Source organism: Typopeltis vanoorti, chromosome 6 (genome assembly GCF_054136105.1).
Source record: "Typopeltis vanoorti isolate ZY-2024b chromosome 6, IOZ_Tvanoo_1.0, whole genome shotgun sequence".
Classification (NCBI taxonomy): domain Eukaryota; kingdom Metazoa; phylum Arthropoda; class Arachnida; order Uropygi; family Thelyphonidae; genus Typopeltis; species Typopeltis vanoorti.
The window spans coordinates 161,575,073-161,602,650 of record NC_143554.1 but is presented as its reverse complement, the minus strand read 5'-3'; the positions used below and the strand labels follow the sequence as shown (position 1 = coordinate 161,602,650).

At 39.7% G+C, this 27,578-nt stretch overlaps 1 protein-coding gene across 1 annotated transcript in view; it reads right to left on the bottom strand.

Moving 5' to 3' along the window:
• Positions 1-27,578, bottom strand: part of LOC150106172 (serine/threonine-protein kinase BRSK2-like) — a 193,530-nt gene that overhangs the window by 14,020 nt on the left and 151,932 nt on the right. Inside the window, exon 15 of the mRNA XM_090393904.1 lies at positions 16,302-16,350. Within this exon, the coding sequence (XP_090250030.1) occupies positions 16,302-16,350 (49 nt within the window). The remainder of the gene's footprint in view (positions 1-16,301; positions 16,351-27,578) is intronic.

The following is a 27,578-nucleotide window of genomic DNA, read 5'->3' as shown; positions in this document are numbered from 1 at the left end:
ATGAAAAGAAATTGGCTCTGCGTGCTCAAGACAACCCACAATAATTCTAGCGATGTGCTGGAAGTAAAAGAAAGAATGAATATGAAAGAATAACTCCGCTAAATCCAGATGGCGTGTCGGTTACAAATGAAGAAGAGGTTGTTCAGTTAATGAGTGCCCATTTCGTTAAAAGCTATCAACCTGGTGAACGCAATATTGAGCTCACTGTTACCTCTTCACTAGATGAAGAAACGCAGGTGTGTGAGGCCGAGGTATTAGAGATGTTGCACAAACTGAATAAGAATTCAACAATAGGGACTGGTGGAATATAAGCACGTGTGCTAAACAAGTATTTAGTTGAACCGTTCCTTTGACCAAGATGTTTACTATGAGTCTCAGAGCAGGGAAGATTCCGCAGGAATGGAAGGAAAATATGGTAATTCCATTGCACAAGGGTCGTGCAAAGACCTATATGTCCAACTAACCACCGATTAGTATTTCAGGAGTGGTGGTGCAGATTGTGAAAAAATTGGTTAGGGCTCGCATTCAGAAATGGGTTGAGAGTGAATATCGACTTTGCAATAAACAACATGGTTTACTAAGGGAAGGTCATGTTTTAGCAACTTGCTCACATTCTATAAAAATGTTACCATTGAACTAGACAAGAGGAATGGATACACCACGATACGTTTGGCAATGCAGACTGCTGCATAAATTGGAGAAAATTTGTTTGGGTTATACAATATTAGCATGGATTAGAGGATGGCTGACTGACAGATATCAAAAAGTGGTATATGAGGGGTCTGAGTCTGCAAGGTTTAAGGTAACAAGTGGTGTACCACAAGGATCAGTGCTTGGTCCACTGTTATTCAATCTGTACATTAAAGATATTGGGAAGGATTTAACAGACGACATGCAGCTATTTGCTGATGAATCAAAGATAGGTAGGGTAATCTGTAATGCTGCTGATATGCAGTACTTGCAGAATGATTTGAATAGACTGGAATTGTGGGCATGGGAAAAGGGGTGTCAAGTCAATGTCAGTAAATATAAATTAATTCACTTCGGCATGATTAGATATCCAATGTCGTATTATATTGGTGGGATTAGGCTAGAAGAAACTGATGAGGCGAAGGATCATGGAGTGTTAATAGCTAGGAAGTTGAAGTTTAGGGGCCATGTGGCAAAGATTGCAAATACAACTCAAAAGATAATTGCAATGTTGAAACGAACGTTCACATGTAAAGATAAGGATGTTATTTTGCCTTTTTACAAAGCCTTGATAAGTCCTCACTTGGACTATAGTGCGCAGGTCTAGTCTCCTGGTTTCCGTTGTCATTCTGATATAATGGAGAGAGTACAAAGGAGAGTGTTTAAAATGATATCTGGATTGTATAATACTGATTATGAAGAAAGATTGAGAATTTGTAGACTACAGAGACTAGCAAACAGGGGAAAGAGGGGTGATGTGATTGAGGCTTGCAAACTTCTGAAAGGGTCAAACAGGATTTTAATTGAAGAAATTTTTCAATTTATGGAGAGTGGGGAAAGGACGAGAGGGCATCCTTCGAAGCTGAGAATGAAGGCCGCCAAGAATGGTATGATGGCTAGATCTTTCTCTCAGAGGGTGGTTGGAATGCGTGATTGGAATGGATTGCATTGGGTGTCGTGAGTGCAACAGTGCGAATGAATTCAAGAATAAGTATGGTAGCTGGTATGTGTAGTATACAGCCTCCCTCGATGGGTCTCTGGGGAGTCTCAAAGACTCATCGAGAGAGGCTCATATAATAATAATAATAATAATAATAATAATAATATATATTTTTTTTGATATGATAATATTTTTATTGATCTGCTAAAATATTTACACTTACAATGAACATCTTGAGTGACTTTTCAAGATAATTAATAAACAAAATGCCTTCAACATCCCAAAACACCGAAGCCATGACCTTTCCTGCTGACGAAATCGACTTTGTTTTCTTTGGTGCTGAACAACCGGCTTCTTCCAATGTTTTGATTGCTGTTCGGATTCTGGTGTGTAATAGTGAATCCACATGTTATCCATAGTAATAAATTGACGCACAAAATCGGTTTTATTATTCTTGTTAAAATGCTCCAAGCACTGTTCAGAGATTTTCATGCGAGTGCGCTTTTGATCTGCTGTGATCAAGCGCGACACTCATCGTGCGCAAAGCTTTTTCAATTCCAATTCTTCATGCAAAATATATCTCACACGTTCTTTTTAAATGCCTATAGGCTCATAAATTTCACGCACTTTGATTCATCCAATACCATATCGTGCAATTGGTCTATAATTTCTGGTGTTGTTACACTTTTTGGACGTCCTTCACGTGGATCATCGTCAAGGCTGGTACGGCCACGTTTAAACTCCGCAGCCCATTTCTTAATTGTCGAAAACGAAGGAGAAGAGTGCCTATAAACTTTTATGAACTTCGAATGAATTTGTTTGGCCGTTAAACCTTCTTTTACAAAGAAGTTTATAACCGCTAGATACTCGTTTTATCCATTTCGAGGGAAGCAGACAACACTTTTGCTTCAGACAGCTGTATAAAACAAACTGTTTGATAGAATGACTTGCAGTTTCACATGGATGCTTATGACAGATGTACTAAGGTAGAAAAAAGTTACCATAGTGTTGTCATCTATCGTCGAGGCCGAGAACGTTTCAGACCACCCTCGTACCTATGAATATTAGAATATAGTGATATTCTCAACTCGAAATTTAAACAACAGGTTGCAGCAGAATACACCAAAAGAGTTGAAAATATTATGAAAACAAAAATCAATGGATTAAACAAAATTAGTGCAATAAACTCTTGGGCTATCCCAGTGATCCGATACACAGCTGGCATAATACTTTGGACAAAAAAGACTTTGACAAATTTGATCGCAAAACCAAAAAATTAATGACTATGCATCATGCATTACATCCATTAAGTTTAGGTGACCGGCTCTATCTACCAAGAAAAATTGATGTACGGGATCTGCTACAAGTGAGACACACTGTGGAAGAAGAAGAAATTATTTTAAAAAATTACATAGACAATAGCTCTGAGCCAATGCTTCCAGCAGTTACACAAGTGGGTCTCCTGAAAGCAACAGGAACCAAATCCGATTCCAGAAAGGAACAGCAAAATAACCGATATATGCGCTGGAAAAATAAACCCATGAATGGTCAATTTCCTAGAAATACCGAGGACAAAATTGACGTGAACAAGACGTTGCAATGGCTACAATATGAATACATTAAAAAAGAAATAGAAGGATTTATTCTAGACGCTCGAGAACAGGCATTACAAACTAATGCAATCAAAGCAAAAAGTTTGAACATCAATAAAAACAGCAAATGCAGATTATGCAATCGGAAAGATGAGACCGTAGAACATCTAATCAGTGCATGCAGCAAAATAGCTCGAACTGACTATAAATACTGCCATGATCAAGTGGTCAAAATAGTTCATTGGCATGTATGCAAAAATTATGGCTTTCTTACTTCTGATATCTGGTGACAGCATAAAATAGAGACTGTATTGGAAAACGAAACCGCAAAAATTCTCTGGGACCTTCGAATACAAACTGATCGGAATTTGGAACACAATAGACCTGACATCACAATTATCGAACATCGACAGGTTCGGACATTTGATATCGCAGCACCCAGCGATAACAACATTAACAACAAAGAACTGGAAAAAATTACTAAATATCGAGATCTGGCAATCGAAGCTGGCCGACTGTCGCTTAAACACACCAAAGTCATCCCAATAGTTATTGGTGCACTCGGTGCAACTTCAAAGAAGCTATCCAACTATTTACAAGAATTAAATATCAAAGACGTGGACAGATATGGTTTAGAAAAACCGGCATTACTTGGAACAGTCCATATTTTACGACGCTGCCTGCGGACTATTCTTGGATTCTTGGACATTATCTGAATTGCTCTGTATCACCAGTCAAATCGTTGTTTGAATGATATATTGTTTTGACCGTGTATCAATTATGTGAACAAATAATAATAATAGTAATAATAGTAAAGGAATATCTCTGCAAAATTCCAATTTGATTTCACATGTACGTGTTTTTCTCTTATTTCAATCCAGGATTTTCATTTCCAGCTTCAGTGTGCAAAACTACATTTACGTTTCCAGTTTATCTCAGTTTTTTTCCCGCTTATCATATTATATTACACTCTATCATGTTGGGGAATTTCCAACTTAGAATTATGTTTTTTTTTTTTTTGGTATGTCCTTCGGATGAATAACTGCCTGCCTTAGTCCTTTAAATTCATGTTCATTTTCTGTGTTCTTCTGAATACCACTAAGTGGACTGAATTTTTCGATTTTGTTTCTCTGACTGTTCGTTTTCTCAAGTCCAGCTTTCTTAACGATGAGATGATCTTCCTTGAAAATTTCAGTTTTCTGAACTTCACCTGCTTTCCTTCACCAAGTTCCCTGATCGAGAATATGGATGATGTACCATCACATTTGCTATTAACAATTAATCCTATTCATTTTTGTCATTATCTTAGCGATCCTTCTAAAGGAATCAGTAAGTTCTATTTGTTCTCCAGTCAGTTCAGACTACAATGGAGTGCTGATTTCTTCTCCCGTGAAGCAGAACTCGTATAGTTACTCTCATCCCCGTATTGTCTAGCATTACAGGAATATCGCATCAAGTTATTATAATTAAGTAATTAAGTGGAATGATCTTCATGACTCCCATGTTCATTTCCTTCGCTAGATGTTTGTGTTCAGTAATCTGATCCAAACCTTTATGTCGAACATTGACGCTATTATTATTCATATAGAAGCTCTTTTCCCAGTATAAGCGGCGACCGATGAATAGATGGCAGACAAGTGCTGCCATCTCTGATACCTAACGCTAACAAGATATGTTATCTAGAATAATGTGGGTGGGTGGGTTCTACGGTCGATTTTCTCGAGTTTCCGGCACTAAAATCCCGCTTGCCAGTGCTAGAGATCGACTAACTCGAGAACTGGTCGAAGAAAGGCTTTAGAGAAAGTTGGTCCATTCGGCGACTAGAAAGGGCCAAGAGAAACAGCAAGCATATATCACAACTTACTCTTTGAAATCGCCTCTTCTTTTTCAATCTCAAATAGCCGAAAGGAAATTATCAATGAATTTTGAAAAAGATAACTACCGTCAAATTATATTGTATGAATTACCTTCAATAGTGAAGGTAATTTAGACAATATAATTAAGGTAAATTACCTAAAATATTGAAAGCGACTTTTTGACAGACATTGTTTCCCCCCTATTTTGTACTTAATTAATTTTGATTTATCGTTACTTGCAGAAAGGTCCATGTACTGTCGTCTTATTTGTCGGCTAATTTTGGCATAGACGATCATCTTGTGTGCACTTGAAATAGGCATCCTGCTATTTCAAGTGCACACAATTCCTCCTTTGGTTCTTCAATACTTTCTTCGGTTTTTCATCAGAAAGAACCTTACAAGAATCTTGTCTAAACCCGAAACCAAACGTTTCCTTGGTTGGTGGCATCTCTCCAATTGGATCGAAGCTTTGTGCTGCAGAGTTGACTCTATTCTGTGTTGCTTCAATATCTCTTGTTCCACTAGAATTCGTCAGCATAGAATAGATAATATTCGAGTCATTCCTAAAATGTTGATAAATCAATGCGATCCAACTAAGCGTACAATTTCACTCATTTCACTTGTTTCGAAAATAATGAAAGGCATCAACACTCAACTTCTATACTAACTTCGAATTCTCTCAAGTAATCAACGACACCACTATTGATTCCTTCACTGTTGCACAATGTGAGATCTTATTCCTTATGGACAATCGTTGGATATATGCCATGGAAAAGTTTGTAGAATCTCAAATGATTACTCTTCATATTTCTGAAGCGTTTGATCAGACATGGAGCAAAATAATCATTTCAAGCAAACATTCTGTGGTCTGTCTTCTTACGTTTCACCCTGGGTTGCTGTCCGGATGCATTTTACTCCTAAATGAAGGATTAGATAGTAATCCATCCATCAAACACCTAATGATTATTCCTTATCCTTTTCAAGGATAAGGAATAATCATTGGTATAATTACAAGTGTAATAAATCTATAGAAATCCCTGCTAATGCAGGTATTTCTATCGCTTTGTTGCACTTGCAATCCCATGAGCCTATTCCTAGTGACAGTTCAGTAACACCAGTTTCATATTTGGCATGCTTTGTACTACTACACAAATCACCAAGCCTTCTAGAATATCAGCTTCCTACAAACCTAAGTGCTGATCTCAAAATCACTATTCAATAGAATTCTTATAACCATCTTAAAAATAATAATCAGTTAATGCCTTTTATTCTCTTGTGGGGAATACACTATTAACTCTACCTAGCTTATGGAGACTGAGCATGCAGTTCAATCTCCACTGGTAGCCAATCAGAGATAGCTGGCACATGACTATCACTAATTATAAGCGGAAACCGATGATTTAGAAACAAGTGCTGCCATCTCTTGTACCTAACGCTAACAGGATATGTTACTGTTTAAAATAACGTAGATTCTACGGTCGATTTTCTAGAGTTTCCGTGAGAAAACCCACTTGTCTGTGCCAGAGATCAACTATCTTGCGAACCATTCGAAAAAAGGCTTAGAAAAAGTTGCTCCAATCGACGACTAGACTTGAACTTAAATCTATCTTCAGGCGACCTAGCGCAGAACATGCAACCACCAATACTACTCAGCTACACAGGCCTCTGGTTATCTTAAATCTTGCAGACTCACATTCCCTATATACCACTTTTGGATATCTGACAGTCAGCCAGCTTCTTATCCACGGTGATACTCTGTAATCCAAACCCATATTCTCCAATTTATGCAACAGTTTTCCATGCTGTATTCTGTCAAAAGCCTTAGCAAAATCCAAAAGTATCACGGTGTATCCTTGTCTAGTTTAATGGTAACATTGTTATAGAATGCGAACAAGTCGCTAAAACATGACCTTCCCTTAGTAAACCTATGTTGTTCATTGCAAAGTAGAGATTCACTGTCAACCCATTTCTGAATGTGGGCCCTAACCAATTTTTACAAAATCTACACCACCACTCCTGAGATACTAATTGGTCGATAGTTTGATACATCGATCTTTGCACCACCCTTGTGCAATGGAATTACCATACGTTCCTTCCATTCCTGCGGAATCTTCCCTGTTCAAACATTCTGGTCAAAAGAGCGGCCAGTTCAGCTAAACACTCTTCTAGCACACGTGCTTTTATCCCATCAGACCCTACTGCTGAATTCTTATTCAGTTTGTGCAACAGCTCAGCTCTAGTACCTCCTGCTCATACACCTGAGTTCTTCGTCCACTGAAGACGTAGCAGTGATGTTGCATACACCTGCTAGATAGCTTTTAGCAAAACGGGCGCTCATTAGTTGAACTACATCTGCATTTGTCACTCTCACACCATCTGCGTTCAATAGAATTATTCTTTCATATTCGTTGTTTCTTTTACTTGCAGGTAACACGTTGTTTCTTTTTACATAATGATAGAGTTCTTTGGGAGTTATCATTAGCTTTTCTTTTAATACTGGGAAGTAGTTTTAGTACAAGAGTTGTGACTCTTCTGGCCTACTGCTTATAATGTCATGACGGACATCATCCTAATCCACGCGGTATTCCTTCCGGGTCATCTTTTTCTTGCGAATCTCTTGCTTCATAAGATTACACACTGTCTCCAACCAAAGTAAGAATGGTTGCGCCTTTAACTGAAACACCCTGTGACACGATAATGAAACGTAACACTATTTGACCTCGAGTTCCTTCTGTCACATTCTACTTAAGGAAGTTGTCTCGCAACAAGCACAGCTCAATAAACTCAGTTTCGTTCTTCTCATGAGATTTCGCAGACACTAATTAATCTTTGGATAATTAAAGCCCCTCCCCCATTATGATTACTCATGTTTCGCGCATCGTTTTTATTTGGTGATGCTCCTTTTCAACACTAGCAACCAACGTACAAGGTCTCTAACAACACCTAACTATATATTTGAACTTGACAGATTCCACTTCCCACCAGATGGCTTTAAACTGCCACATGAAAAACTGTTACTAGTGTTACCTCCATAGGTCTCAACACTTAGTGGATTCAAGCCATCCGATGTAATTAGCAACACGCCCCCCCTCTAACCCAAATGATCGAACCCAAATCATCCATCTACCAACCGAACTACCCCATAACTGCTTCAACTGTTCCAAATAACCTTGCATGTCCAAGCTCCTTCCAGCGAATTTGGAAAGTTACATGAACAGTATTGTAGAATTCACATCTCTCGGTACTTGGCCATAATATTTTGCAAGTTTCTACTTCTTCAAAGATCGTCCTCACCTGTCTTTTGTAGTTCGGCAGTACAGGAGGTACCTAGTGGAACGATCTTTGGAGTTTCTACTGGTTTTCGTTAGATTCTTTAGTACTGCTTCCGCTCCTCTCGTTCAGAAAACAGCTGCTCTGAGCGAATCAAAGACATTATTCCCACTGTCATGAAGGTATTCTTTCCTCAATCCATCCAAAAATTCTGTCCACTTTTCCTACCTTTGATTTGACAGAGTGTGTTCCACGGTAGTCCAAGGTAAAAAGGAAACACACACAGGTCACTTCTGATAAGAACTGCAGCTGAATTCCTAGCCACACTGTGGCACACAACGAATGCCAAACAGCCGTGGACGGACCCAAGGCTGTTTGAAAGGCCATCGGAAAAAACTCGTCTTCTATTCAGATGACAAGAAGGATGCCTGCGTTAAGCTTCAAACATTGCACCGACTGGTAACTGCGCGCTTCTTCTGCTCACCCCCTTCCAGATAGCACCATTGTTAAAAGAACTAAAATAAAGTTGACCTTATTCCATCATCGCCATTTCCTAAATAACCAGGGCGAACCAACCACTACTGTACCACAACAGTGTTGTGCTCCATACCTATTGAAACCTATCGAATAAAAGACATGCTAAGAAGTTTTAATAAAGCAGGTAACAAAAATTATTATGATTCTTATGATATAAAACCCAACTATAATCAAATATTTCTACCGAATGAACATCTGTCCCATATCGTCTCTGTATTCTGTCATCTGTCTCAGTAATGAAACTCTTTACTCATCCTCCCCTCCCAAAATAAAATAAAATAAAGATATGAATCGGCCATCAAAACACAAATCAATTGTCATCACGGTAGTCTTCTGGAGTAGTCCTCTCTGAAATAATGGAGATGTCATTAACTCTCAACTTCACTCACTAGAGATAAAGCCCCTCCATTTAATCAATGACCACCAGCCTGGATTCCACAACCTCCAGACTAATCAGGCCGCTTGGTCTAAATCACCCACCACTGGCCGTGGAAAGATTTTTTAGAAATTCTGTAGTGTTGTTGCTCCTGACATTTCGAACTTAATCATGTCGTTCATTGAAGATGGCTCAGGAAATCGCAATCCTTCGTTCTGCCTTTTAGCTTTCCTAATGGGGAGTTATTTTTCCTCTGATTGCTCACCCCCCCCTGTGATTATGGATGACGTCCTCTCTTCAAGCTTTGCCACTATCACAGGAGTACCTCAGGGCACTCTTTGATTTGCTCTATCGTTTATTCACAAACGGCCTTCTTTCATAGACCAATAATCCTATTCATAGTTTTGCTGATGATACTGCAAGCCATTTCTTCAAATTATTCGATAAATCCGCAGCGCAAACTTCCCAAGCTTCAAGGTCATCTTCAATCTCCACACCATTCTTCAATGTAGATAGGATGCCCTGTCTACATTCAATCCCATCAAAGAAATCTTGCTTTTTCACATACAAACTGATCGCAATCTATCTTTCTTTACCGGTGATAATGTACACATCACCAAGAAGGTATTCTAGTGATGGTTGCATTATCATCATGAAAATACCAATAAGGTTTTCGGCGTATTAAATGCTACTAAATATGAAGAAGAAAGACTTTTATATGATGTGCATATGAAAAAAGGAAGACTTTTTATTCGTTTATTCTAATTACACCTCACACTGCAGGGATTTAAAAGGATAACTGTGTAGTAATATGTTTTGTGTAGTAATCTATTCATCGGCAATAACTATCAGTAAAGAAACCACCAATTCAATGTAAAAAAAAAAGAATTTGAGATGGTTTAAAACTGGCAGAATTTTAAAAAGTGAGTTTTACAGCTCCTTACAGTGGCCAGTAATTCATTATTACTGGCAACTGAGGCAAGTGCCAAAAATTGCTCCATAAAATAAAAATAAAAAATCAACTAACGCCTTTTTATTCCCGTATATAGGGAGTAGGCGAGGCCGCTTTAGCCCTATCTAACATTTGGAGACTGAGTGGGCAGTTCAATCTCCACTGGTATCCAATCAGAGATAGCTGGCCCACGGCTATCACTAATTAAGCAGCACGCAGTGAAGAGAGACGGCTCAAGTGCCGCCACCTCGTGGTCCCTAACCCTAATACTCGTATTTAATGTCTGAAATAGTGTGGGTTCTATGATCCATTTTCTTGAGTTTACGGGACGATACACCCGAGTTTTCTGGAGAAAAAACCCGCTTGTCCGTACCAGAGATCAACTAACTCGGGAATTGGTCGAAAAAAAAGGCTTAGAAAAATTTCTTGTAGTCGCCGACTAGATTCGAAACCAAGAAGTCTTCCTTCGTGCGGTCAAGCTGTGGTGTGCAAACGCCACATCCACTGAGCTACAGAAAATAAAAATAAGAAATTGTGAACAATAGAATCAATCAGCATTTCTCCATTTTGTGGAAGAATCTCCTGCAGTAACGTCACTCCTAAACCCTATGATGTTGCGTAACACTAATGTTTCAGAACGTTGCTATGTTTATACTGCACAACTTTATCACGCAGAATAGAGCAGCTTTCAGGGCTTAGGCAACAAATCTGGTTTGTATGGCAAGAGGATCCTTCTGTGTTTACTATATTAATACAAACTTACCTTGCCTTCAAGCAAGATCCATTTCTTTCTATAGATCTACACCAAGTGGGATAGCTGTGTCAATGAGGAAAGTCAGACAAAATTCGCTCAACGTAAGCCCATGAATGACAGAATATTTTCAATTAGGCTTAAGCTCATCCTACAGATGTGTAACCCTTGTGCGCCTGCAAAAACGAGCCTTATAAAGAACGTGAGGAGTTCTTTACTAAAATACACTGTTTTGAACTGCTTTCAAAGGAGAGATTTTCTCTTCATTCTAAGAGACCAACAAAAGTGGGAAAGAGATGACAGTTAGGAAGGACACGGTCAACTGGGCGATGGCCAAGTAGGCGACATCTGGGCGATAAAATAATAGATCAAATATGCAACGCTATTCTATTGATCTACTACCCGGTAAATTTAAATAATGTGTTTGAGAAACGATTTAAAAGAACGGAATAAACATAAAATTTGAAACATCTCGCATATAATTAAGTTTATTTTTATGATATAGAAGTTATATTGAAATTTCCCATGCAAAAATGAGTCAGCTAGTTAATACATATTTTCGTTTATATCATAATGAGAATATTAATTTTTGGTTCTGAAAGTCATGCAATGTGGAGCCAAAGAATGAACGAATTATTTGTGGATGGCACATTTTTACTTTCTCTCCCTCTTTTGCTCAAATTTTGGTTATTTTGGCTAGAAAGGATGGCGGTCCTGTTTCCCCTGTTTTATATTGTTTACTACCTAATAAGACTCTTGAAACATACAAAACATTATTTATATGATACATGAAATGTGGCCATTACTTGATCCCGAAAATATAAGTGTTGATTATGAAATTGCCATTCATTAAGCTTGACGTATAGTATTTCCGCAAGCAAACATAAATGGTTACTTTTTTCATCTCGTATGCATTTAGCTTCATTTAAACTTTTAACCAGATACAATTCTGATGCGCAATTCGCTTTAAATTCAAAAATGATCACTTCATTTGCTTTTGTTCCAGAACAAGATATTATTTACGCTATTTCTGAACTTGAGAATCATTTATCCAATAAACGTGAACCCATTTTAGAATGGTTTACGAACACATACATAGGTCATATTAAGGAATAATAGAACCAGGACTCCATAATTTTGCGGAAGCCTGTCATCGAAAATTGCAATTGAGTTTTGGCAGCAGGTTTTCAACATCAGCACAAACGTAGACGTTACGATGAAAATTATATTTTGAAAACAGTAAACGTTATAAATTACGATAGGGAAAATACAACAGAATATTGACGTGGTATTGCATATAACTAGAATCATCATCATCATCAAATTCCTGGTATATACCCTCAAAGGGTATATAGGATATGACAGTACTACAAGAAAAATTTACATCATTACTAACTTCCTATCTACAATTTTCCTCCAAATCAGTCTGTTATTTGTCAAGACTCCAACATTATCAGAGCTTATATTTCTATCGTCTAAGGCACTTTGTACCGTATCAATCCACCTACATCTAGGTCTTTTCCTCTAGGTCGTTTTCCTGCCAACCTGGCAGAGAAAGAACACTTGTTTTGCTAATCTTTCCTCGCCCATTCTGTTTAAGTGACCATACCACCTGAGATTAGCTCTGCTAACACATTCCTGGATGCTGACAATGTCAAGTTCTTTCCTAATATCCTCGTTATACAGATTATGGGCATGAAGAGATGGAATCAATGGCAATATCCTGGATGCTGACAATGTCAAGTTCTTTCCTAATATCCTCGTTTTTAATATGATATTGCCATTGATGCCATCTCTTCATGCCCCTAATCTTTCTAAGGACTCTCATATCTGTGGTCTCTAGTTTTTGGTCAAGTATTTTATTTCTAACCAATCGCTCAGACCGATAAGTTAAAATTGGTTTGAACATTGTCATAGCATTAGTTGTTGTATACAGATAATTTAGTGTTTTGGATAATTTCTATCTTATTCCATATATATTTATTCAGTTGCCTTCCTACCATAGCAGTTATGGTGATTCTGTTGTCTATTTCTAATTTTAATTTACAATCTTCACTAAAAATCGTGCCTAAGTAGCTGAAATGTTTTACTTGTTCCACAGGTTCCCTGTTCTTTTTAATCTGACCTTCATACCATATCTATTACAACAGTTATTCAATTTAGTCAGGGAATCTTGCAGACTTATAGGGGATTTACTTAGAAGTATAAAATCATCTGCATAAAGCAAAGAGCTGAGATTAACATCTCCAGTTATGATGTCAGGTTTAATGCTGCTTTCCTTCATAATGTGATCCATATAGATAATGAGTAACAGAGGGGATAATGTACATCCTTGTCTCACACCAGATTTAACATTAAACCATCTTCCTGTACTTCCTTCAATTCTAACTGCTGACTTACAACTCAAATACAGACAAAGTATTGCTTGATATAATGTCCCATTGACACCACATAACTGTAGCGTATTGAATAGCTTCTCTCTTGGCACCTTGTCATATGCCTTTTCCAAATCGACAAAACTTAAATACAGATCTTAGTTATATTCCCATGCTTTCTCGACTATTTGTCGTAAAGTGAAGATCTGATCCTGACAGCCTCTATTTGACATGAATCCAGCTTGTTCTTCACCAAGCTTTTCTTCCACAATTCTTCTCAACCGTTTCTCAAGTATACTTGCATAGATCTTGCCAGGAACACTCAGTAATGAAATACTTCTGTAATTCTCACATTCAGTTTTATTTCCCTTTTTATATATGGGTACTATGAGAGCTCTCCTCCAATCATCGGGAATTCGTCCTTCCGTCCAGGCCTTCTGAACCATGCAGTGCACCCACTGTACGACTTTTAGACCTCCATAATTGAGCATTTCTGGTCGAATATCATCTTCTCCTGCTGCCTTTCCACATTTCAGGCTTTTTGTATTCTTGACTGCATGCCTAGTCAGTGATTTTTACCACTGTGCTGTCATTTGCTGGCATGTAACATGTGTAAATATGTTTGTTTATTACAAAATTATATTAATTCATGAATTAAAAACTGTATTTTTTTCCTTATTTTAATATTCCGCGATTATAACTTTTCATTTTTAATCATTTTCGGACCACCCTTTTTAACTATCTCTTCGAAAACGAGTTCTTAGAAAGTAAGTTTTTCGAATGATCAATTCTTCGAAAGAAATGTTTCTTTTTTTTATTTATCGAAAATTAGAATATCGGAGTCAAATTCACGCTGGTAAGCTTAGGGCAGATTAGGTCGTTAGGACTGGATTATTTTTAGTTTGTTTTTTTTTCAATTACGTGGAAATAACACATAACTCACAGTTCATAACGTATAACTCATACCTCATATGTCTTGACCATATTTATATTTATATATATATTTTACCAATATTTACAAACAAAAAAAATCTGCCAAATCGTATGCCTGCTAAGCGTGCAAAAATTTTGAGTTTCTGTCGCCCACATGACGGTCGCCCACCTGGATATGGCCCAGTTGACCATCGCCCAGTTGACCTTCGCCCAGTTGTGGTGTACTCCAATTAGGCCTGAGTGTGGCAGGCTTGGTCTGGGAGAACATTATACCCACAGTCAAAGACTTCTGGAATTTATCCGTAATACCAGATTCGTTATTACGAATGCAGAAGCACCCGCGACATGACTATTCACGGATATCAAACCAACTCGTAAAGGCACCAGATTAAATACTTCCTAGCAGAGCAGTGGTGGGAAACAAGAATCTTTGATGTGCATGCTTCCTTGTAGAAGATCGCGACATTGATTAATAGCAAAGTAAGACTAAGATTCCGAAACCTTCCCAGTCAGTCGCATCCCACTAAAGTGGATGAAAGAATAGTTCCAAGAGTATTCACAGAAAGTAATCCGTAAAGGATTCTATGAAGAAATCCCAAAGTGATTGGATGGACTTTTTGATACGGAGGAGAAAGCATACGCTCGAAAATCTCTGAAAGAAAGTCAAGGTGTGTACAGGATACGTCCAGGATATCCATGGATTTCACTATTAGCATGGAATGTGATCAAACGGAGGAGTTGCAGGAACAAAGAGACGCACGGGCTGAAGAATATAAAATATCACATAAAGAAGTTGGACGATAATAAATATTATGCTATGAAATGTGAAGACAAAGATCGATTTCCCGATGAGGAGATAAATTTGCAATACGATGTTTGGGTCAGTTCATGACTAATGCACAAGTTTCAGTCCAAAGCGAGTGTTATCAAGAATGGAGCACTTCTGACAGGAGATGAAAAACAGATGCAAACCATATGTAAGAAACTACAAAAGAGAGAGGATAAGAAATTAGAACACGGCCGTTTCCAGGGGAATCATTAGTGTTTCCACTTAAGCATGAGGTTAAGGATCTTTATTACAATAACACACTCCAGTTGCGGATAGAATCCAAGCAGTGTTAATTTAAGCCAATGGGATGGACCGATAAGAGTGCCATAGATTGATTATAACAATATGGAATATAGCAGAATGGCCTGGAGACTGAAAGAAGTTAGTATTTGTGCCAGTCCACAAGAAAGGAGATATGAAAAGCTGCAAGAGCTACAGAACCATTAGCTTTTTATTTCTCATCCAAGCAAGATTCTGTTAAAGATGATTCTAAATAAGACTGAGGACAAAGTCGAGGAGGAGGAGATTCATGAGGTACAAGAAGGTCTCAGGAAAAGCAAAGGTGATCCGATTCTTTTCCTTAGACAGATCATTGAGAAGTATTGATAGTTTAGACTTCCTTTGGTAATGCGCATCATGATTACTCAAGAGCTCTTGACTGTTCGGGATATGAAATTGCGAGCGATAACGAAAGTGATGGCTTCCTCACCACATTATCAGGGTGGCAGCTAACTTACACATTAAGCAAAGAGCCACGAGAAGATTTGGTGACTGGTTTCAGGTGGGCAGGAGAGTTAGTCTTCGATGCATACTTTCTCCTCACCAGTGTAGTATCTATGCTGAGGACACAGGTAAGAACTGGAGCCTTTTTTTCAGCATATTCCCTAGCAACCGTATTCTATGAGGATATCTGATCCATACATGAAAGCCAGAGTGCAGCATATTCTCTAAGCATCATTGATTTCTGTTTGTCGGCGGAACTGGTTTCATCCAGATTCCTCCCTGATCATCATCATCAATGCAAATCGCAGCATTTTTAAAAACTACAAAGTGAGAAGCATTATTAGGTTGGCATTCCTGATCCAATGAAACAGTCGCGTCCTTTATTACATGAACACATAAGGTTTTCTCTCTCTCTCTCTCTCTCTCTCTCTCTCTCTCTCTCTCTCGCCAAAGTGGAAATCAAGAAGAAATACTCACTCGGGAGATGAGTCCGGGGTGATTCCAACTTCGTCTGAGACGCAAGGAACTGAAAAAAAAAAGAATGAACGAATGAAAAAGGCATATAACGTTATTGATGTAAGTGTAGAAAGTTTTTTAACTTGGATATATTCAAGATACCAAGTAATTTTATATGAACTTGGTTTTTAATCCTATTTTCCAAGTGAGCGAACAGACAAGTAAGTCAAGTTTGCGCCTGCACGTAGTGCAAGTCTGAGGCAACTCATGATAGTGTCACTCTAGACAACTCGTGGTAAAGGTGGATTAAGCTCTGATCACTTTCCTTAGTATTTTTTCCTTAATGCAAAGCACATCCCCTTGCGGAGATCGGTTTCGACCTTTATTGAGGTCTCGTTAGTAAGAGCCAGACCTGACAATGCTAAGGTTGAAGTAATGCAGAGCTTATGAATTTTACCTAAACAAGTTGCCACAAGGTGCTTTGAACTTATTAAATAAAATCTCGGGATGAAAGATACGTGCAGGCGCAAACGTGACCTACTTGTCTGTTTGTTCACTTGGGAAATAGGATTAAAAATCAAGTTTATGTAAAATTACTTCGTATCTTGAATACATTATTGATGTAAGATAGAAATACAGATCAGGTAGAAATTGCAAGTTCTACACACACATTACTGTAAAGCATTCGCGGACCTTCAGGCTATGAAGTTGATTTAAAGGTTTGAAATGCTATTTCGAGGGATAAGGAAAGGAAATATTAGGTTTACGCCGAGAAAACGAACGTTGATCGTGAGTTGTCTTGTCGATTAATCACGTTTGTTCTTCTTTTTTTTTTCGGTTCATTAGAAGATATTAGTTTTCCGTTCACGTCATTAACCGCACAAAGCCGATCACTGAAGATCGTGCTGGTCAATACAACAGTCTCGATTTACCCTCCGCACGTTTTCACTAGGACGATAAAAAAATTCCGTGGTTGTTGTCTGAACATTTCCGGTCTCGATGGCGTCTATTTGAGAACACGTTGATGCGTCTCGCCAAGGCGTTTCAGCCCAAGCTGACTTGTCACTCTTTGAGGGGTTCTCTCGGTCTCCGCCTCCCGGAAACTTGTAATTTTCATCCCGGAAGAGAGGAATTCTGCTTTCGCAATCACACTGTCGTAAGTCGCAGTATGAATGATAGCCCCACTTATTCGGAGATGTCTCTCCTAATATTCCTTTAGCAAATTTGAAACTCGCTTCCTTCGAGTAATTACCGCACTTCGATCACGCATGCAACCCCTAAAATGCAAGTTGCCTTTCATCCGAAGGTGTTTCGTTATTTGCTTGCTTCACTTTCATGGGAGGATAGCAGTCAGGAGATAAGAGGGGTCAACCTTTCCTTGTTAATGCAAAAAAATTAACAGAGAATTTGACTCATCGCAGCACACATTTTGCAAATTGCACATCACGGATCGTATTATAATCTGGAAGAATAAAATTCTGTCCTTTTAAGCCCAACAGAGGGACGGATAGACTTATTATAGGCTACTGACAATTATGAAGCCAGATTCAGGACCGTCGCCAGATTAGATCGCGCCCTGAGGCAAACGTTTAAATATCACCCCTGATAACACAAAAAATATAAGAAAATCTCCAATTGCTATTCGGTTTTTATTACAAGAGAAACATTAATGCAAAACGATTACATAATAATATTAATTAAATGTTTGCTCAACGGGGATATCGCACAATAAAACTGTTTATAAGCTCTTCGAAATTTCAATTATAAGTTGTGTCCGCCTCTATCGATATAATTGCTAGACCAACCAATCTTTCTTGGGTCATTGCTGTTCGCCAATAATTTTTAACCAGTTTAAGCTTGGAGGAACTTCTTTCCACACTTGCTACGCTAACAGGAATTGTTAGCGTAGCGAAGGCGCCTACCGCAATATGGATGAACGAGCGCCCTCATTAAGCCGCGATGTGAGGTAGGCTGCCTCTATGCTACACCCTGTCGACGGTACTGGCCAGAGTAGTGTGTACGAGTATGTTAACCGCATGTTAACGGACACTTCGTCCCACAGGCTGAAGCATACGAATTTCCAGAAAGGAAATAAAACCTCAACTCCCGTGTCACTGACTAAACTGAATCCTCCTTAGGGTTTTTCTTTGCGTGCACTCCAGAAAAGACAAAGAAAGTGAGAATGCATTCCCCTCATCTCCGATTTACGCTCACGCGTAGACCCACACTTTTTACCGTGTGGGCATTCCAAACCGAAATCTCACGGGGCGGTTTGCCTGATCTGGGGGACGAAAAACCCCAGTTTCCGGGTGAAAAAATCCCCTACGTCCGTATGAGACCAGATAAAGATTCCTCACGTCACTGACGGGAATCGAACCCAGGTCTTTCCAACCAAAGGGCTCCGTCTATACCGACTGAGCTACGAAGGCTCCAGAGCACGCGCATAGTGTAAGTAAATATTGAATCGCTGGCCAGAACGAAATGAATAAAGAAAGGGTGGCACTAAGGGAGCATGTAAATGCCCTTTATTTAGTTAAAGTAAAAATTAAAACGTTGATCATATTTCAAATAAAACACAAGAATAATTTTAGAATAGATAGAAAAAAAACATTCTGGCAGCAGTCATAACAGGAAGACTTACGGCAACAACAACAAAAACAGAATGTAGTGCCTTTAATGCTCCATGGGTGGCAGAAAATACTGATCTGGGAAGTACAGTTTTAATTTAAATGAACCACGTGATTCAGATTTCTAAAGATATGTTCTGTGAGGGAGGATGTGAAGGAGCTGTTGGATAAAGCAAAAAGAGAGAAGGTAAAGAGTTTAAGTCTCGTACAACTCCATAGGCGAATTGAGAAGTAGGACGTTAATAGCAATGCAGAAGGAATGCTGTATGATTTGTATACTTTGTAGTCTGAGTTTCACGGAAAGAACAATCTGTGCAATACTAACGGACTGCACCTAAATGGCATCGATGTTAAGTGTGTAAAGAAAGCTTTGTTCAGCGATCATGCTAAAGGCGCAAAGTCAGGAAAACTAACAGGTGAATACAGGTGAGTTTGTGTGAAGGCACCCATTTGGTCAGTGAGTGTAAGAATGAGCGACAAGTCCGAATCTATCAAGAAAAATCTTGAATAGGGTGGTATCAATTAGGATGCAAAGGTAGTTGTGGATCCTCCAGAAACGCTGCAATTTCTGCATACCGATGCCAGAAGTAGCAGGAACAAGAGGGATGAATTTTTGGCATGGGAAACCTCGCCAAACGTTACAGGCATTAGAAAGACTTGGTTAACAGCAGATGATGTGATTACAGGGACTGAACGTGAAGGGTTTAGTATTTCAGAGAAGATAAAGAAGACAGGATTGGGGGTGGGGAGGTACTGCTGATGAATTGCAGCCAAGAGAATAAAAGATAGGCAGGAACGTGGTTGTTTATTTAAGGCAGTCTGATATGCGATCAAGGCAGATAAGACAAAATATACCGTTGGTTGCTGATATAAGCCAGGAGGTACCTCGGATGATCTGGAAGACATACATCAGCAAAGATGTAAAACGGGTGCAATTCGAGTCTCCACTCGAATTGCACCCGTTTTCAACTATGGAGATATAGATTGCAAGGAAGAGAGATCTTTCAAGACAGACCAGAAAGGAAATAGAATTTATACGCCTACTGAGAGATAATTACTTATCTGTCAGTAGGTGTATGTGGTGGAGGCATGTGATGGAGAGGACTAGGGGTAGGAGAGTATTGGACCTGGTCATGGGATCAGGAGAGCTGTCCATTACCAAGGTATCCACATTGCCACCAATTGGTGACCATGCGGTCTTGACTGAGGAGATTGTAAAACATACAAGGCAAGTGATTATGACATGCTTAGGAAGAATCTTAAATCTGTACCATGTAGTAAAACTCTGCAGGTTAGTGATGTTAGTAGTGCATGGGGGACAGTTAAGGGGAATCTAGAGGAAGCAATATTAAATTGTATACATAAGGTCTTCTTTCTTTTTCCTAACATGGATTTTATCCCAGGTGGCCTGTTCCGGTCTCATGCCGTCTCTTTCTTGATCTTTCGATTCTTCTGCTTCCACTAATTTTGCATCTGTATAATATTTTTGGTAGTCTGCTGTTGTCCATTCGATTTAGATATTCTATCCATTTGTGTTTATACTGTCTTATGTAGTAATTAATTGGTTTTATATTCAGGGATTGTAAGATTTCTTCATTTGTTTTGTGGTCCCACTTGGTATATCCAGCTGTTTCTCTGAGAAACTTCATTTCTGCTGTTTGAATTCGGTTTTCATCTTTCCTTTTTATGGTCCATGTTTTGCTTCCGTATAGTAGAGGTATACTTAAGGTATACTTAAGGTAAGGAGGGTTAACCAGATAGGAGAGAGAGAGAGAGAGATGGAGGAGTAATGTCATTAGCATGAGGTGCAGAAAAAGGAAATGCTGTGGAGGATATATAAGGAGGAAGGTGACCAGCAAATCCATGAACGGTAAAACAGTTAAGAAAGAAAGGTGAAGTATGGAAAGAATGCCAAATCAGATTACGAGAATAAACTAGCTGATCGGGTCAAAAGTTATTTCCCAAAGAGTTCTTTCGCTATGCAGTAAGTAAGAAAAAGAATGAAGAATAACCTTAATGACTGCTGATGGTTGCGAGGAGGCAGAAACAGATAAAACAGTCTAGTTACTGAGTGACTACTTTGCAAGGGTATATCATGCAAGGTTGATGATGTGACAGACACTAATGTGGAACAGATGTGGATGAATTTGAGGTTCTTAGGACATTGCAGAATCTCAATGAAAATATAGCCGAGGGGTCATATGGGATATCAGATAGGGGTTTTGCGAGAATGTGCAAGGTAACTGACAATGCCTCCAACTAGGCTCATTAAGTCTCAGCTATGGTAGAATTGCAATAGAGTGGAAAGAGGGAAAAATTAATTCCTTTACATAAGGGGAGTTCTAAGACTGCAGGAGTAAATTATTGACCAATCATTATCTCGGGCGTGGTGGTAAAAGTAGTAAAAAAATCGAAAAAAAAAGATAACTCAAGAATGAGTAGATAAAAATACGATACTGCATGCGGGTCAACATGACTTTGTGGAGGGTCAGTCATGCCTTAGTAATTTACTAACTTTTTATAACAGAGTAACAGCGGAGTTGGATAAAGGAAATGGCTACACGATGATTGTACTGGATTTTGCAATGGCATTTGACAGAATACAACATGAAATTCTGTTAAGGAAATGAGAACAAATGGGGATGGATATGAGAGAGATTAACTGGATAAGAAGATGACTACGAGACAGACATCAAAACGTAGTGTACGGAGGAGTAGTCAGAGACCTGGAAAAAGCAGGTGACTAGTGGTGTGCCGCAAGGTTCCGTGCTGGGACCACTATTGCATAATTTGTACATGCAACGCTTGGAAAGAAGTCAACGAACACCAATATGTGAAGAGCAAACAGCCATGGCGACCACCTTATTAAGATGTCGAACCTCCTTTCGCTACAATGACTGCAGCAAACCTACCAAGCATACTTTCCACAAGCGTACGATAGCGACCAATGGAAATTTTGGACCATTCTTGCATGTAAAGAGATCGCGGACTGTCGTGAGGAGGATGCCCCTTGACCTCACCTGACGCCCAGTTCATCCCACAGATGTTCAACAGAGTTGAGATCAGAGTTCTGGGGAGGCCAGTCAAGTGTGGTGACGTTCATGTCCACAAACCACGTAGTTACAGCAGCGGCTTTATGACACGGTGCATTGTCTTGCTAAAAGAGTCTGTTCCGTAAAAACGCCACAAAGTAGGAAGCATCGCACTGTGCAGAATGTTTATATACCTCTTGGAGTTCGATGTTCGTGGCATCACCAACAGAGGTCCGAGGCCAAACCGGGAAAAACAGAACCGTCACTTCCGAATTTCATAGTTGAGGTCATGCACTCAGGTTAAAGACATTTATTGGCATCCACCACACCCATCCGTTTGTTCCGTAGAGTGTAGCGTGATTCCTCGCTCCATAACACAGCTTTCCAAGTTTCCACTTCTTATTGTACACGATTTTTGTACCCACTGAAGACGACGCCAGATGTTTTTCCGGATTTGTGGGCCTTGCGTATTGCGGTCCTACCATGGAAACCCACGTGGTGAGCCTCAGTTCCGAATCTTGTTTGTGCAGAGTCATGTTACAGTCGATGCCCGGAACTCCGCATTCCACCTGTCGGCTGAGCAATGGTGTTTGTTACATATTATTCTTCGTAGCACTCTACGGTCACGTTCGGTGAGGGGGGGGGTGAGTTGTCCACTGCGAGTAGCACTTGCAGTAGACTCCCTACGCTTCCATCTCAGCATCGTATCGCCGATTGTTGACCTGGGTTGGTCCAGAGTTTAATAATTTGCTGATCAGATAGGCATGCAACGTGGCATCTCTTCACGACGCCTCTTTCAAAGTCCATCAGTTCTCTTCTCGCAGCACCCATGCCTGGTTTGGGAGTGCACCTTACCATGGCTTTAACTTCTTTCCAAGCAGTGTAAATGATTCGGGAAGTATCTTAAAAGGAAGTATTCAGCGCTCATAATGCAAACTTGGGTAGAGTTAACAGCGAATTAAGGCGATCAAGTTTGCGAGATGATTTGAATACGGGATCGAGGATATTTGGTGAGGGTCATCGATTCGTAATGCTTCGGAGAGATGAGTAATTTTTTTTAATTTTTGCTAATAGTACTAGTTGTATTTATTACATTAATTGTTTTATGATTGAGAGATAGAGTGGGTTATTTAGTCATATAAGTAAAACGTTATATTTCCTAAAACTACATATTTAGTTGGTAAAGGCTCTTACGCGTAGCAGAACAATCTCGGCGAGTAGGTCTTTGTCGGGCGAGTTCAATTTGCGCTGTTTCGTGCAGTGCAAAATTTGTGAGATGTATTAATCGCGATAGTTGAAAAGATTTGTGGAAGAGAGCGAAACTGGTGAATACGGAGAGAACATATTACGTAATAGTAGAGTAGCGAGCATTGATAGAAGACCGGAGAATGATCGGTGATAATACTGAGAGTGAGGTGGCGGAAGTTTACGAGAACGTAGAAATTTTCTGAATAAGGATATTGCTGGCATGCAGTTCGTCCCAGTACACATCGCGAGATTGAAAGGCTGTGGAAACGGCGAGAGATCTTTCGAATGAAAGAAAAAAAAAACGACTGTTACTAAGCCAAAAAGAAAATTGTAAGAATGGACGAGAGAAAGAATGAAAGCAAATAATTTTTATGATAATTCTGTGATAAGGGGACTTCAGGAAAGCTCTACAAAATCTTATTTCTCTGGTGCGAAAATTAATCATAATAATAATAACTATTATTATTGTTGTTGTTGTTGTTGTTGTTAAGAGAGACCTCCAGGGAGTCAGGGACTGATCGAGGGAAGCCACACACTACTCAAACCAGCTACCATACTTATTCTTGAATTCATTCATACTGCTTGCACTCACAGCATCCAATGGAAATCCATTCCAACCACGCACCACCCTCTGAGAGAAATGTCGAGCCCACACACTCCTTCTTGACAGCATCCATTCTCGACTTCCATGAATGCCCTCTCGTCCTTTCCCTCCATAAAATGGAAATATGAGTAATGCTGTCAGAATGCAGAAAGGGACGGTGAAAGAATTGATTGTTTTGGCTGGAACCAATGACCTGAGAGGCGAGAAATATTGCACGAGGGAAGATGCGAAAGAGTTATTAAAAGAGTCGGAAAGAACAGCGAGAGTGTGAAGTTTGTGAGTCTGTTGCCACGCTATGATAGAGGCGTACTGAGAAGGAGAGCGATGGTCCCTAATGAATCAGCACGAAGGTTGTAGAGTTTCTGGTCCTATGGCCTGAGTTTGACGGATGGAAAGATTTGCACAATGCTGATGATCTCCACGTGAATGGATTCGGATTCAAGGGAATGGACAGGGCTTTATTCACTTAGTGTGTGGAAGCACAAATCAGGAAAACCAAAGTGCGGATGCAGACGAGTGTGTGAAGGCATTCATGAAGCGAAGAAGGGTGTAGATGACCATAAAAGTGCGGAATCTTAGGCAACAATATCGAATGGGGTATTCAACTGAGAATGGGATGCTACATTTTCTCTATACAGGGTCATCAAAATTAAAGTATCGCTGTTTAAGGCTTTCTGGAGGTCCACCAAGTGATCCAAATGCTTTGAAACTTTGCAGGAATACATTTTGCTATATCTGAAACAAAATCAACGTAGTTCCACATTTCACCAGCAGGGACGCTGCAAACACCAAATCCATGGGGTTTGCATATCACGCAACTCGCAAGTACCAAGAGGGTTTAAAAAGATGAACACGGGATTTTCCCCTCATTCTGTTGTTAATACTGTCCATTCACAGTGATGCCACTGATCCTCTCCCGACGTGCCTTATCTCATGAACTATCCAAACAATTGCAATGCTGTTGCTGCACTCCTGAACAATTTCTCACCTGAACAAATGTCGATGAGGTCCACAATCTCCACGTGCTCTGCGACGAGGGATTAGTCGTTTAGAAGAAATCAGTTCCCAACAAGTGCATGACGATTCTACTGCCGTTGTAGAGCGGTCCATGAATAAGACCGTCGGTTCTTGCAGTGCAAGTGCGGTATGAAGACACGTAGATGCTCCCTACACAACTGTCTGGAAAATTCAACGGAGGAGTCTGAATTTCTACGCATTCAAGATAACCTTGACGCAGCAGTTGCACCCGCAGGACTTTAAACGTCGACGGACATTCGCTTTAACCTTCCTTGCTCGAGTGGAGTTGGAAGCTACGTGACTGTGGCTGATTTTGTGGAGGGATGAGGCTCACTTTCACCTGAGTTAATACCCACAATTTCCGGATATGGGCTACGCAAACCGGGCATGAATTCCAACAAATCCCTTTGCATCCAACCAAAGTTAGTGTCTGGTAGAGGTTTGCAGCTTCGTTTAAAATTGGACCATTCTTCTTAGAGGACATTCGCCAGTTTGGCCTGCTGACCTGCTCAGTTACTGCAAAGAGTGTCACGATATGATAAACAATTTTCTTGTGCACAACTACAGCCGTGCCTATGCATGGATTCAGCCATCTTCATGTAGGATTGGGCCGCTCCACATATCGGTGGATTGGTGTAGAAGGTTTTTCGAGAACATTTTCGAGGTTTCCAATGCATAGCCGCCTTGTTCACCTAGATTTCTCAAAGACAGAGTTTACCGGGATCATTCTGAAACTTGCCATCGCTGAAAGACAGCATAACGCAGCATGTGCGCAACATCAATCCCGACCAGCTGCGTTCTGCAGTTGAACACACTGTGCAAAAGGTTGCATACCGATAAGGGCAGCGCATTGAACAGTTCAGCCCGTGAATACATAATGGAAGTGAATAAAAATGTGTTATTTATGCTTGGACGTCGGAATAAGATTGAGACATAGAAGTTATGAAGGGGTTATTACCTGATTAATATGTTTCTCATAAAATGTCGAAAAACAAAGCGAAAACAGGAGGTCATCCGTAGTAGCTGTATAAGGAGGATGCAAGCAAGGAGCAGATTTTTTGCATGGAGAGTGGGTGAGTGGAGTGCATTGACTGCAGTGTTATGAATGCTGAGACGGTGCATATTTACGGAGCGGTATAATAAACAAACTCTGTGTGTGTGTGTGCGTGTGTGTGTGTGTGTGTGTGTGTGTGTGTGTGTGTGTGTGTGTGTGTGTGTGTGTGTGTGTGTGTGTGTGTGTGTGTGTGTGTGTGCGTGTGTGCGCGTGCGTGCGTGCGTGCGTGCGTGCGTGCGTGCGTGCGTGCGTGCGTGCGTGTCGCTTTCTCCTTCTTCATGCACACAGAAAAATTACTACACCCACATTCGGCGCATCATCCAGCGTCACTTGTGGTGAATTTTGGAACTACTTTGTTTTCTCAGATATCGCTTCCATATGACGCACAATATATTCGTGCAATGTTTTGCAGCATTTGGATCACTGGATAGCGCTCCACAAAGCCTTAAACAGGGATACTTTAATTTTGACTACCCTGTGCTAATGGTAGAAACATCAGGAATAAGAGGGAAGAGTTTTTGGCATTGGTTAGTGCAACCTCACCAAACGTTATACGCATTAGTTAGACTTGGATAACAGCAAATATTGTTACAGGGATAGAATGTGATGTATTTAGTATTTTCAGGGCGGATAGAGTAGACAGGACAGAGAGTGCAGTTTGTTAATGATAGCAGATGAATACAGACAAGTTTAGGAGTCAATCGGGCAGGCGACATGTTTAATTTGTACATAAATGATATAAATCGGAAGGAAGATATTCAGTTGTTTGCTGAATATGCAAAGTTTGTAGCGTAATAGTTAATCAAGGTGATGTGGAGATCTTGCGGGATGATTTGAATAGCCTGACAGTATGGACAAAAACATAAGGAATGCCGATTGATGGAGAGGATCCAGAGACCAGCGACCTAGATGGTGAGTGGTCTGTAGAATGCTCCCTGTGAGGACAAATGGAGGGTTTGTGGGTTGCAAAATTTGATTGATAGGCGAAACAAAAGGGAGGATATGTTTGAAACGTTTAAGCTATTTAAAGATTTTTATATAATTAATGCAGGGAAAATGTTTCAGCACTTGGCTAATGGAATCAGAACGAGAGGTCATCCCCGGAAGTTGGATAAGTGTGTGGTTATAAAGAGCATGACGACTAGATTTTCATTGGGAGATTGCTGAATGAATGGAATAGGAAGCCTGAGTCAGTTTTGCTATTAATGGTTTCAAACGATAGATATTGAGTTGATAGTTTGGGTATATCAACTCAATATCTATAAAGTTTGCATGAGCACCACGATGAGTCTTAGGACTCCATGGTGGTGCTCATGCAATAATAATAATAATAATAATAATAGTACTACTAATAATAAATAGATTGTCAGTATCTGCAAACGATAATGTATCTCAGTTTTATGTAGAGACAAATAGAGTTATGCATTTTTGAATAAATAAATTACAATCCGTGTATCACATTGATGGCACTGAACTCCAGGTAATAGATGAAGCTAGAGATTTCGGGGTTGTGGCAAGCAGAGAGTTAACGTTTAGTGGACATATTGATAAATATCTATTGATACTGAGAGGGAAAATGGTTTAAATGATAAAAATAACGAGGAATTATTTGTAGGAAGTGAGATCACGCTAGGTTGCGCGCAGTGATACAAAATGCGCAGCGGCAATTAGAGCACCTGCAAAACTCTTTCCAGAGTGATTCGGCTAACGTAAAAA